At 44.8% G+C, this 14,476-nt stretch overlaps 2 protein-coding genes across 2 annotated transcripts; both read left to right on the top strand.

Annotated features, from left to right (window-relative positions):
• Positions 1-2,235: 2,235 nt before the first annotated feature.
• PtA15_18A204 (uncharacterized protein) lies at positions 2,236-3,920 on the top strand (the record flags this gene model as incomplete). Its single annotated transcript, XM_053164720.1, has 2 exons — positions 2,236-2,300; positions 3,830-3,920. 2 exons carry the CDS (start codon positions 2,236-2,238, stop codon positions 3,918-3,920), a joined length of 156 nt encoding a protein of 51 aa, XP_053028701.1.
• An 8,665-nt stretch (positions 3,921-12,585) lies between these two features.
• PtA15_18A203 (uncharacterized protein) lies at positions 12,586-13,064 on the top strand (the record flags this gene model as incomplete). The annotated part of the gene is made up of 2 exons (XM_053164719.1): positions 12,586-12,799; positions 12,883-13,064. 2 exons carry the CDS (start codon positions 12,586-12,588, stop codon positions 13,062-13,064), a joined length of 396 nt encoding a protein of 131 aa, XP_053028700.1.
• Positions 13,065-14,476: the final 1,412 nt, after the last annotated feature.

Raw genomic sequence — 14,476 nt, 5'->3', positions numbered from 1 at the left:
ACAATGGGTTGCGCTCATCATGAATGGCCAGTTATGCCTGGCCAGCAGGCGCCGTCCTGGCCACTTTGGCAGGTGAGTTGGCCATTTTGAGACGAATTCACGCACCCCCAAATAAAACTTCTTTAATTGCTAAAAAAAGGGCCTGAGAACCCACACGTGCTGATCTTGCAAAGATTGTCCCACCTGTGAGAATTCCAGCTTAGGGGAACGGTGTCGAACTCATAAAATGAGAAAGACATCGGGAACTGAACCAGCTGCGGAAAATGGTAAGCAAAAGCAAACCATATTCCGCAGTCCAAATCTGAGCTGCAGGAGTTAAACTAAACTGTATTCATCTTCTGATGTAAACAGGTTTAACATCCACAAGCAGCAAGATTAAGCCAGTGGATTATCCCGGCGCAAAGTCACTCATTGAGAGGATCACAACAAGCGCCAAAGGTATGCAGATGTTGATACCTTAAGGAAGTAGACAAGATAGGAGCTAACGCACTATTCCTTTTCTCAAAAAGACAACTTAGTTGTAGGAGAACAGACTGAACCCACCGATACCGCCCAACAAGCTGGTAAAACAATTGGTGAGTGTCTTGTGTTAAAAGCCTCGAACGCGAGACAAAAGAGAAGACGCTAACTCAAAGCTGGCCCAGTAACAGACAGCGTTAAGTCTCTTCTTGGTCTTCTCGCCAAAGCAAAGTGAACAATCACTTAGGCCAAAAGGCTCACAAGAGTCAGAGAAAAAACTCTACCACCAATCCCAAAAGAGAGTGGCAGGAGACTAACGTCCAACACGCACCGTGATTGACTTGCAGAGACAATAAACCGTATACGGGTCTCTTTCCTTTATTATTTCATCTATCTTTTCAATACTCTTTAGTAGAAAGCGGTATAGCTCCTGCTCTTAGGTAAAGCACTCAACTCTGCTTTATTATTTCCTCAAGAATAAAAACTATTGTATCTACAAGAATTGTTTATTCTGATACAATGAAATCTCTTAGTCCTTTGAAATCTTTCACCACCCAGCCCCTTCCCGGTGCGAGAATGCCTCCTCGGCCTTCAGTTACCCCTCCTGATGGCCACCGATGTAATAGGTCATCAAAGGGAGAAGACAGTGGCCATTGAGAGGACTCTCCTCCTCTAGATGTGCAGTCGGACCGGCCATCAAAGGGAGTGTTTACTCCATTCAATGGCCAGTCTCCTTGTCAAGCATGTACCAGTTCCAAGGATTCTGCCTGGTGGGAATGAATCATTCTTGGCAAGCATATGTGCAGGTGATTGCCGGGGAGCAACCTCGGCAAGGATGTAGACTAGCTGGTGAATTGTAAGGAGCAATATTCTCCCCAGGCCTGGCGAGCAAAGACACCTGCCGCCGTCCGGCCAGCCAATACACAATATAGCTGCTGTCCGCCTGGAGCAGCCTTCGTTGGCTAGCAGGTACGGACTGCTCCATGGTGGAATCCATCCCGATGTGCAAGTTCTCACTGAAGAACACTCATCCTGGTGTAGATAAGGTGTACCCGCTGGCCGAGCCACAGATTCCATTTACCTTTTTTTACGCGGTTGTTTTTCTGGTGGAGACTGTTGCTGATTTGTCCTAGCAACTGGCTCTCTTTTCAGGAATAGAGAAGTTTTATTCAATTCCTCCGAATGCACCATAATTTCAGGAATTCTGTCCAGATTGTCGCTCCAGAGCCTCCATAGCAATGGGATAACGTAGAATTTCTAAGACATTGTGATTTCTGTTGAAGAAAATTTAAGCACCGTGAAGAAACTGAAAATTAGAACCAGTGTTTCTTTTGAAAACATCATTATTTTTTTTGTTTCTTTGGTAAACATATAGTATTCTGTTTTTCTACTTTTTTTCTTCTTCTGCTTGGCAATGGGTACAATTTTTCCGAGCTGCAATCCGGAACTGTTCTCAACTTTGTGGTGTTGCTTGCTTTGATGAGCTCAACAGAGGCTTCTCTGTAGATATTTGAGTTTGATTTGTGCTCCGGTTTGTCCTGCCGCCGGGCGTCGTGAGTGTTCTTCAAGCGGACAAGTGTGTCAACTGAGAGCCTCCCAGACCTCAATTTACACACCCATACTCGCTGGCCGTGTGTTCTCCGACACTTGACTTCTGTTTCCTGTCTTCAGCCACTTTGACTTCAGGTGGACTATCAGGATGTGACCGAAAGCATCACTGATCAGTCGATTGACACTTTCAACTTGCTATCTGCACAATCGACTCATCTTGGATCTATGAACACCAGCTCTTGTCCGAATCTGACCGGGATCGCTTCAACTCCATCGCTCTCAAACGACTTGCCCGTCTACACCACGGGCGCACAATTTTCAAAGTTTGTCGTCATACCGCCCAAGGCAAAAATTTGACATCAACCCGCCGGAGGTACGGCAATTATCCATCCCCATCAGGCAAGACGGCCCAAAGCCATCCACCAACGGGGCAAGGCCAGCCTTCCACACAACAGAACTCCTAGCTCTGTCGGGCATGAGCCGGCAATCTCACCACCTTACGACGGTGTTGAAGACAGTGCTGGTCCACCATCCAAAACAACATACCCCGTACTTCTCCCGGCAAAAATACCGCCCAACCACAGGCATGGCTTCAGGCCACAGCCCCATCACGGGCATGGCTCCACGCCGCACTCACGTACACAACATCTGTGAACATAAATACATATCTAACATCAACAAATAAAAAAAAATCTTGTGCTCCTGCCTATACAGTCAAACCCTTGAAACTGCATACCCCTTGGTGGACAGAACTTGCTATGTGGTTTGGCAGGTTGTGTGGTTACAAGGGTTAGCTACAGGCCAAAATTAAATTTTGGTGGACCCAAATCAGTATGTGGTTTGGGAGGTTATACCCTTATACAAGTATGCGGTTTCACAGGTTGGACTGTATTGAGGTTGTTAACAAAAAGTTTGAATTCATTGATTCTCCGTACCCGCCCCAGGCCCAACCTTCTCTTTGTCTTCATCAACACTCTACCATGCCCAGAGCCAGGCAGCCAGTCCCTCCTCCAACTTGGAATGAGGTGTTGAATGTGTTATTCCCCCCTCAGGACATCAGCCCCTTTGAGGACTTCCTTATTCCTGTGGAATTTGCCAGTCAGCATATATATTTTTGTTTTCTTCGGATTCTTGCTGCTTGACACAAACCTGCCCCACCCAAAGCAAGTTTCAAGACCTTTATTCTTTTTGCCTCCCACACATGCTCTATGCATCAGCTGCCAGTGGGGAAGATCCCTCCCCAATTCCCCTGGGACCAATGCCTTGTTGGCTTCCACAAGTTTTGATTTGACCTGCTGGGGATTGCTTCTCCTTGTCGTCAATGCCAATGTTCTTGTACATAATCTTTTTTTTAAATAAGTGGTTTCCTTTGAACAGCTGAGACGGCAGGAGCAGCCGTTTCTTGCCACGACTCAAGATATCTACACAGATATCCCGCCCCAGCATCCTTAGGGTTGATGAAGGGCGGTGATCATGGCGCAGCCAGCATATATGTACTTCAGTTGGGGGAAGGGCTCATCCAGTACATAAGTAAATATGTATCTTCCAATTTCATAATCTCACCGCACCAGATATCCTTTACCTGCTTCATCAGAAATATTACCTGACTTTAACTTCTTGCCAACCGGCTTGTTCTTGAATTCATTTCTTCACAACATCTTTAGCTTTCCATTTGACCATCACATCAAATGTCATCATCCAGCCATTCTGAAAATGATGACCAATCCACATGCCAATAGACTCAAGAGTTCCACCATCCGGATTTTACAGCACAACTTGCTTGCCGCCCTCACTCACCCCTGCAAAATCACCACCTCAGTGCGGCAGCCCCCATGCCGCTCCTTTGTGTGGATCATCAGCCCGTGCTGCTGCTGAAACCAAAGGTGCTAATGGGCCCGGAGACCTTGTGAGTCTACATAGCTAAGCCCGGGTGCGACTGGAGTTTGAAAAACTGACTCAGTCTCACAGACCTTGGAGCTCAATGCTGCCTCCTTTGTAGACACTTTCTCCTCTCAGCTAAAAGGGAAAGCATGCGGCCACCCACCAACCTCAAAGTCATGGTTCATTATCGCGAAAAACCCACTAAAGCATCTTCTCTTCATCTGTGTACATCTGGTTCCCTTATATTTTTGACCCCCCTGTACATAGTACTTGTATCTTTCTTTCCATACTTTCCAGCTTCAGTTGTGTGCATAGTAGTTTTTGTTGTATTGTGTTTATCTGGGCAGATTTCTTTTTTTTACACCCGCAATAAACATCCCACTCTAATATTCCTTGCTGTTTATCAGTGGCATTGTGCGTACCTACATCGTTTGCCGCTGCCGCACGCGAGCGGATAAAACCTGCAAAATTTTGTGCCAGTTTTATCTTGGCATGGACAGTCGCATGCGGTAGTTGTGGCAACAATGGGCCACTGCGCTACGGGCCAATATCCGTTAGTGTATCCGTGGTTATTTGGCGAGACAATTGGGGTATTGTTATCCCCAATTATAGCCCAATACACTAACAGTTAGTGTATCTAAAGTTTCTCATTGAAGATCTTGGGTATTGTTATCCAGAATACACTCAAAATACACTAACAGGTAGTGTATTTCTTTTGGATAACCAAAATTTCCCTGAAAGTTAGTGTATCAGAGTTAGGATAACAATCTTCTGCACTACAGTATCTGTTATTTCATGGTTTTTAGCCTCTAGAAAATGATTCTCAAAACATCATGTTCCAGATTTATTTATTTTTGTAACACAAAACCAACTTTACTACCAAAAATATCAATACACTGAAAGTAATTTTATCATTAATTGCAGAGATAAACTGACATTTATTGTATTTGTTATCAGGAATAAAAACAGATAACAATCATGAAACTAGGATTTGGTTATTGTTAACCTGGCATATTTCAGCTACACTAACAATACAATAACAGCCAAAAAGAATAACATCAAAAAGATGTATTTTTATTGCAATAAAATCAAGGATAACAGTATTATTTGTGTAGTGCAGTGGAAAAAACTAACAATACACTACACTAACAATACAGTTAGTGTATCAGCCCACCGTTGGTTGTGGTGGGGTGCCGTACATATGGCGTGCATTGATTTTGGCCGTGTGGTATGTGAGCCACTTTACATTGGCCGTCTGGTCTGGCCGCCCCGTTTGGTGGACGTGCTGCAAGCAACTGACTAATGTCAGCAGCTTGCTTCTGGTGAACATTGAATTTGGACGGTAGATTACACAAGGGGATGGAAGACGGCTTTGTGGAGCCGTCGTGGGGCCTGGCACGGGGCCCGTATCTTGGCTGTATGTTGTTGCGTGTCCTGAGACGTGAGGATCAGCACGTCCCCAGACGTTTGAGTGCGCCCGGTGTGGTGCTCCATCCCAAACCATAAGTAGTATTTTATTGCTTTCCTTTACATATATTCATCATTACATTACCCATTTCCCCATAACCCTTCACAAATACCTCATTATTATTGCATATTCAGATTCTAAACCAAATTTCACCTATAGTCACTCATCCATAGTACCCCCTTATCTTCAATGGTTCAATAGTTATAGAGGATATAAGACTTACAGAAAACCTACAGTCTTCATTAGTTACAATACTCATTTCATTAGTAACTTACTTGAATCATTACATTAAATTCCTTTTACATATATATTCTCACATACTAAAACCTTTACATACATTACTCATTATGTACTATGGCTATTACATCATTGGATCTGTGCTTACCTCTTTCAGTAGTGCTCATCATTACAAGTTGTTACTATGTTCACATCACTTTCCCCATTTGTACAACCTTTTATTCCCATAGCCAGAACTGTTCCCCATTTGTACAACCTTCCTTCCCATAGCCAGAACTCCTCATTGTCTGTGCTCATCCTTCCTTCATATAAGAACTGTCCTTCCCCCCTCACTTGTACCTTATGCAGAATTCTAGATACAGAAATTATAGTACCCATTCTCATCAACCCATTGCTATTGAATCATTGCCATTGCTTTGCCCCTTTCAACCATTGCCCCAAACCTCTCATCCTCAGTAGCCAAGCAGTAGTTAAAGCTCATAGTACTAGCTCCTAAGATCAAATAGAAATCAGCCACACCTTTTCTTTCTTTTTCTTAGTGTTACTCTCATCCCCTCAGCATTAGTCAGGAAGGCAGCCTCATCACCACCCTTGCATAGCTTGCATTAGTACTAGTGTTGCTATCCATTTCCCTTCCAAGCTCTATTCCCCCCTTTGAGTAGTTCCACATTGGGGTGTAGGCTGTTATGGCCTGGTGCTATACCTCTCCGGGGGAGAGTTGATGCCTGCTACAATCATGTAGTCGGGTGGTACCTTTTCTTCCTTCCCTGGGGTTTTTACAGGTTATGAGCCCAGCGTTGCCTCTGTTGCGTGTTCAATTCCCATTACCTGCATCTCACACATGTCACATCTCACCCGCTTGTAACCTTCACATAACATGACATAACTGTGTTAGCTACTCCTAGTATTCATATAAAAGCATATTATTGATTATTGGTTTAGGAGTGTGGTTGCCTTAAAATAGTTCCACGTTTCATGGGTGCCAAAAGTCCCATTTTAAGATAAATCATAGTATAGTCTTTAAAAATAGCATTAGTATAGTAGCCAGTATGCGTGAAAGTTGACAGTTAACAAGTCTGTTGGGGAGTAACACTTAGATTTGTATGTAGTTTCACACCAGCCCATTTGGTGTCCAATCCAATATCACCTCTGTTATCAGTGATATTGGCTTGCAGGGGAGTGTTATGGCCTGGTGTTATACCTCTCCGGGGGAGATTTGATGCCCGCTACAATCGTGTAGTCGGGTGGTACCTTTTCTTCCTTCCCCAGGGTTTTTACATAGGCTTAGTGAGGCCCGCCAAAGTGATCTGGGGCCAGGGGATCCCAGCTTAACACAAGTCCCCTCCTTCCAAGGAGGCGTGAAGCGCCTCCGAAGGAGGGACTTGAATATAATGTCCCAAATCTTGCGTGAGCGCAACCAGCCATTTGGCTGGGGAGGGCATTACAACCCCCAAATCACCCACAAGCGCTCTGATTCTGGTCACGCCTCCCAGACCATTGAAAAGCTTGTGATTTTTTGGTATATGTACGGCCCTCAAAGCTCCACATTTCCATAGCATTAGGAAACTGTGGGGATGGATAAGTATTGGGCATTGGAGTGATCCGCCCAATGCAGGCCCAGATAAACTCTCGGATCGATCCGCTCCTTATGGCATAAATAGCAAAATGCATACATCATAAGCCATAAGCGCCACCAATTGCAAATATGTACATATTTCATTAAAAATACAATTTAATACTTCAAGAGCCGTGGGACTCGCCCTGATCCGACAAGAGTGGAATCCGGCGGGTCATCAAAATCTAATTTCCCAAATGTGTAAGTGCCCTTGCAAAAATAGCTGCTGAGCAGGCCATTTATGGCCAAATTTCCCCCAAAAAACTCCAGCAGATGCTCAAGATGGGCAGCTACAACTGTGCCAAAAGGCATTGAAGAGATTTCATTTATTTATTTTTAACTTTGTTCTGAGTTTATTTTTTATCATTTCTCTGCCAAAATTTGACTGTCCTCAGGCCGCGGGTCCGACTTTACAAGAGCCTCTCCTTCGGAGAGCGTCCCTTTGGGACGCGGGGTCGGGCCCCCCCAACCCTCCGATCAAGAGGCTTAGTTAAGCTTGCAGGTGATCGGGCCCTCAGTCGCTGACTCGCTTGATCTCATCCAAACTTAGCACAAGTCCCTTGCCTGCCGGGGGGCAGGGGCGCGAAGCGCCTCGCACGAAGTGTGACCTCCCGTCAGGGAGGGACTTGCGTGCAATCCACGATTCCTGGCGTGAGAGCCCCGCGTGCAGTTGGTGTTTTTTGCAGGTGGCCAACTTTGTGCCCCCAAATCCCCCACTTCCCAGAGGGCATGTTGCCCGCCTCTTGAACCGGTGAAAGACCTGCATCTCCTCTTCAAATTGGTGGTAGGCATGCCACCATTGCCCTCCTCCCATGAGCTGGAGATTGGCTCAAAGGAGCTCACTTTCCAAGAATCCTTTGAGATGACTAATAGAGTTGTACAGTTCTGTACAGTAAATCTCACTCCCTACACGGCCACTTTTCCTCCATGATTGGAAATTTCAACCGGGAGGATCAGGCATTATATCAGCAGCTACAAGGCCCAAATTGCATCAGAAGAAGCGCACTCCCAAGCACTTCTTAAGTCCAGAAGGGCGACCTCAACGGGCCAATGGTTGATGTTTAAAAATGAAAAGAGTGAAAAAAAGCCTGATACAGGCTGATATTCCTGGGGCTCTCAGGCCAGATACAGGTTTTTGCAGGTAAGCCTCTCTGTGAGACAGAGACCCTGCGGGGCTGCCCCTTCGGGGCTCTCACAGTGAGGCTTTGTTAAGCTCGGATCTCATCGGCCAGACAATCAGATCCTCATTCTCGATGGCATGCGAACCGCATTCCTCAACCATCAAAGCTGTTCTCAAGCCCATCGGCAGAACCCCACCAGCTCACACTACCCCTCTTCCTCATCACCCTCGACACATGGAATCACCGATACCACTCATTGTAAAAAAAAATCACCATTTCTCGAAGGGTGGCCGCCAAAGCTCTTCTGGCTCGAGAAGCGTGGAAAATGGCTGGGAATGAGTGGCAGGAGGGCGATAGAAGCCAGATAGGGGAGGAATGAGGTAAGTGCAGTGCAGGGTGCTCGTGATCTTCAGCTCGCCTCCTAGCAACAGGTCTTACGAGCTCTTCTCCTCTCAATCCCATGCGTTCACAAGGGCCCGAAATGGCTGATCCCAAAGCAAATAGCCAGACAGTCCTTTCCCTGTCAGGGGACTGTGGTGGATTTATGTAAATAATATCCAGACACGGCTTCGAAGGAGTTTAATTTGTTAAGCAAGGTATCAGAAGCCGCAAGATTTTATAACTTTCTAAAGTACTTTTACATGCCGCGTGAAAAAAGGTTGGAATTCTGGAGTACCAAGTACATAGAAAAAATGAATGCCTATATTGTATCATCGCCATGTAACAGAAACACCCATGAATCGAAGGATTGGACGCCTCGAAACCAACAAAAATCGCTAAAGCCAAGCGCAGGGTCATGCACTGCCACTACATACTACCGACCTGATCGTCAAGGAAAAAGTTGGTCCGGTCGGGAGACACTGCATCGTACAAACTTCTGCCCTCACTGCTGGTCATAGAGGATGGCAGTGCATGTTTCCGTGGATTATTCAATCAAATCTGTCCAACAGTAGTCTCGAGCACTAAGTAACCGGCGCGAGACGATAAACCTGCAATCGGGTACGGCTATGCACTACATACTACAGCCAACGACTGAATGCCAGTCAACCCTTTTAGAGGTAAAAGGGTGGTCCGGTTGGGCAGTCTCCGTGGCTTTCTCACCACCCCCAATTAACCATCAAGAAACAAATTGAGAGGAACGGATTTTGAACTACCAGTCACAACAGATTTCTTCATAAGCAGTAGCATCACCAGATTTTAGTAGCATCAATCCAAGATCGACTTCTATTGCCAACACAGGGGTAGGACATAAGATGTTTTCTTACCACTTGACTATCACGTTGCTGGCAGCCTTAATAGTAGCTGGCATTCCTCCTGCACAGTCGTTTCCCAAATCTGGTGCCGCGAAGCCTACGTGTGTTTTCCCAGAGTTTCCATGCCCCCAATTTGGTACGTTCAAGTTTCTGTAATTTTTATGTATACGCACAATTAAGGCCTCTCATTGCTCAGAAGCAGGCTAATTTGTATGTCTCTACTTCTACGTTTTAGTACATAGTCGTCTTGGCCAACACTGTTGCCATGGTTGAGGGTAGCCATCAGCTGTTTTGATAAAAATTTTGGAAGGAACTTATAGGAGGACCAAACACATCTTATCACTGATCATGATTTTGAACTATTTACTGCAATGGGATAAAGATGTGATGTCTTTTGGCAAAAATCCAAGCACCATAGACAGGCTGAAAATGAGAACCAGTATTTTTTTAAAAACATAACTATTTTTTTGTGCCTTTGGCAAACATGTAGTATAATTCCTTTTTCTACTTTTCTCTTTTTCTGCTTGCCAATGTGTATGATTTTTCTGATCTGCAATCCTGAAATGTTATTGAGTATGTGGTGTTGCTTGCTTTGGGATGAAGATGCTTTGATGAATTTCCTGTGAAGTTGATAAGCTCAATAGAGGAGCTGGCTCATTGTCTGTAGATTTAAGTTTGATTTGTGCTCTGATTTGTCAGGGAAGCCCCCTGTAAAGGTGGGTAACCAAAATGTATGTTATGAGCTGTAGAGGGAGACTTTCTGTGTAGGGGCATGCTAAATTCCAACAAAATGGGGTACACTACTGGGTATATTTGGGGTATCTGTATTTACACCCCAATCCAAATGGGGTACCCACCTGGCCACCCCAAAATAGTAGGTGTACCGGGATGAAATATCATACACAGCCTACACTGCCAGCATATTTGGCTAGGATGAAGTCATCCCAGTTTAACTGGGATGCACTCAACCAATCTTAAATGGGTTGATCTCAACCAATGAGATATAAAACCAAGGGGGGTCCCTTGGATTTGTATTTCATCAGTTGAGATCAACCAAATTGAAATTGGTTGAGTGCATCACAGTTTAACTGGGATAACCTCAGCCCAGCTAATTATGCTGGCAGTGAGCTAGATGTTGGGGTGAATCTTCTTGTACCCCAAATAAATTGGTGTGCACAGCAGGCCCACCCCAAAATCTACTGCTGGTCAACAGGCTTACACCCCAATTTAAAAATCATTGAGGTGTATCCAAGGAGCACACCAAGAACTTGGGGTACATTTGTGGGGCAATTTTGAGAGCAAATCAAAAGTCAGTTATTGGTGTGCAGAGATTTTCTCAGCCTTCATTTCTACTTCAGACAGCTTAATACTGAAAGAATTCAGAAAACTTAAAGGTTTTATTTCTTATAGTAAGTAACTATTTTTCTAATGATAAAATTATACAATCCAAGTATATTAAAGCCTGTAAATCATAGAATGAAACTTCAAGGGTTCTGCCTATAAATAAACAAAATCACAAAAAAAAAAAAAATCAAGGGTTCCCCCTTTGAAAAACAAGCAAAAAAAAAGAGGGGGTGCCTTGCAATAGACTACAAAAAACTCAAACAACACTTGTATTTTAACAGAAAAGTCTCCATGGCGCCTGCCACCCAACACCAGCAAGCTGGTGTATCGTGGCCCACTGCCCATCCTTGTCTAGCAAGGTCAAAAAGCAGTGGGAAGATGACCCCCAGCGGTTAAGCACAGGGGCGTCACCGAATAGTCCCCCGCCAAACTGCGCAAGTGCTACAGCGGGCGGGGGTGAGACAATCCCCCGGGCTGGAAGCCAAGCCCGCAAGATTGCCTGAGGGAAACACGACCATGCAGGCAGTCCTTATATAGGCAGTCTTGAGTGAATTTGCCTTGCAAGCCATACACAAAACCAGACCGAATCCAATTACGACCCGTACCTACCATTGCCCCTCATACAGCAACCACCCTCCTCTGGATCCAGTCGCGCCATAAGCCACGCTACTTGCCCAGCAACCCACCGCAAGCCTAACGTCTCAACCCCAACCAAGACGCCCTTGGTTGCCCTTGGCGAGCGTGTCATAGCAACACTCATCAAACTTCTCCGGGCAAAACCTTTTTTTAAGGATGAGGTGTGCTTCTTTTTGATCGCCTCATAAGCATGCGTCTGATGCAAGCAAGGATCCTGATTTGATTTAACACGCGCCAAAGGATGTTTTGAACACGCTTGGCTCACCGCCGCTCTTGCATTTACTCAGGACCATCACGCTGAGGCTCTGGTGCTTGATTGGACGGGTTTGCGAAACAGACACTTGGAAAAAAGTCGCCGGTCCACGCAACAAGTCAAGTGATGAAAAGGCCGGCTGCCAGAGCACCTCGGTGGTCAGGTCCACTTCTTTGTAAGCTTAGAAGACTCAACACTCGGCTGCAGGAAACGTGACCTCAAGGCTCTGGCCGCCCCGCGGATCTCCTAATTTGCAAAGTCTACAGACTTGGAACCTTCCCCCATCTCCCAACACAGCATGGGCGTAGCACTTGAATATCAGTCCACGTAGGTTGTCAAAATCGTAGTCTAAACCGTAGTTGCCAGGACTTTGGAGGAATGGCTTCAGGTCAGTGTGAATTTGCCGCGCGAATCTGTCAACTACTGCCTTCTCAACTCGGCGTGATGCCCATGCCTACTGATAGTGAGCAAGATTTCCATTGGGATGTCTACATAGGTGTATCACATGATGTGAATACTCTCCGTCAGGCCTTCTGTCCCGATGTGCATATAAGATATTGATCAATTGACCTTAGTTGATGGCTTGAGTCAGCTTCGCGACCAGATCATGCAACACAGCATCCGTGTTGCCAGATGCTTTGAATTCAGCTGAGGCAAAAGCTAGAACGTATCTTGCCACACCGCCGAACCACGCAGAAAGCTGGTCCATGAGGTCTGTCGGCAATATTTAGCTCGTCTCCATGTTAAATTTGCCGCCTTGTATCATCATGGCCAGCGTCCACGAAGTCATCATCACTCCCCCGGCGAAATTAGTAGCACTTAATCCAGACGAATTGCCAATAGACCTTGACAATGATGATGAGCAGAAAAATCCAGACATGATACATATTAATAACAGTGATGAAGACAAGCAGAAAAACCCTTCCACATTGGGTCAACCCCCCCCCCCCCTCACTCCTGACGCCATAGATACTGCTGATAGTGACGATGAAAACGCACCCGAGTGCAAATCATTGGATCCCTGTGCTCAGTTGATCCATTTGCACAGTTACGGGTTTCTTAAGCCCTTTACTTCCATCTCGGATCTGAAGGAGACAGGTGGACATGGGAAGCACCAGCAGTCCACCGCGATCTTCAAAACAGAACCGGTATCCGCACCCCCGCCCGCCAACAGAGGCCAAGCTCAAAAAGAAACCAAAAGATCTACCGCAGAAGACCTGCATTGCCTACCAAAGCTCCCGATTAAGTCCGCGACAAGATCTGCTCAATTCCTAGCGCTAGGCAAGTGTCTACCCCGAAAGGTTTTTTTTCATGTGAAATTAAGCAATATTCATTACAAAAACTGCGCCTGGGATTTGTGATCCCGGTGGTGAACAAACTGGTCAACATATTTTCAATCATCATTAAATTCAATTTTTACTGCCGTCTAACTGACAATGATCTATTGTCCTCAACAATTAATTTATTTAGAATTTTGTTATACCAATCCTCAAACACTTGTGTTCACTGATTTATTGAAAATCAATAAAAAAATCAACCCGCCTTTTGTAGAATGAATGGAACCTGGGATCAAGTGGACAATTGAGCTATGTCCCCCATCCTTTGCAAAATCAATTCATTGATCCATAGGTGGTGCTTGCATTGTGACCTGATTGAGATGAAGATGAGTGTGAGCTGTGCTCAATGTTTGTACAACTTTGAGTTTGAAGAAGCAAGTGGTGTTAATGAAAGGCTCGACATAATTTTTAATGACAGCAAACCATATAAATTTTTACATAAATACACAAACAACATGGGGAAAACTTCTTCATATATTGTGGAGATTGCAGAAGTGATTCTGGGTTTCCCAGTGGTTTTGGCAATTATATACTGTTGCAGCAACACAACTATTTTTCTTGAGAGCCCGCAGCGGCGCAGCCACCTTGGCCTCTAGTGATAAATTTAATACCTTAAAGGCAGATAATACCTGCTAGTTATTGTTGATTTATAAGAGACAAGGAAGTTATAAAGAAAAATAGTTTTTAAAGAATTTTAATTTTATGAGGTAATACAAGTAACCGCTGTTACTAATGGTAACAATCTGTTTTACTACTTGTGAGCTTTGTTAAATACTGATAACAAGATTCATTGTTTGTCAGTATTTATTCTCTCTGTTTTATGATTTTAACTCATAAAGGTATACTACTCACCACTAGGTGAGCTTATACAATCAATGAGATTAAAGCTTTGTTTTTCTGTGTTTGACAATTGGCTTGAGATTTGACTGTTGTTTGGATAAGAGTTTGTGAGTACTCTTCATCCTTCAGTCAATCTTTCTCAATCATTAACTCACCTTGAGTTTGGCGATTGACAATCACCAGGGAGGGATTGGTTGCACTCTCTAGAGAGTGCCAGACTGTAATTTCTCCCTGGAATTCTGCCAGATTTGAACCATTCCCTCATGTGTAACTTTATTGTGGTTCAGCTGTATGTTTATACTGAACTCATACTGAGTTGTTCCATATCCAATCTTGTGTGTTCCAGTGAGTTAAACTCAAATATTGGTTTTCTCAAATCAATTGCTCATGCTGGCACCCACAGGGATCCTCCACTGGCCAGTGTGTACTGGAAATCAAGTGGATACACCCTCCAATTGAGTACCAGTATGGACATGCATTG

Source organism: Puccinia triticina, chromosome 18A (genome assembly GCF_026914185.1).
Source record: "Puccinia triticina chromosome 18A, complete sequence".
In the NCBI taxonomy this organism is placed as follows: Eukaryota; Fungi; Basidiomycota; class Pucciniomycetes; order Pucciniales; family Pucciniaceae; genus Puccinia; species Puccinia triticina.
Note: the sequence above shows the minus strand (reverse complement) of the source record. Positions and strands in the feature narration are given on the sequence as shown.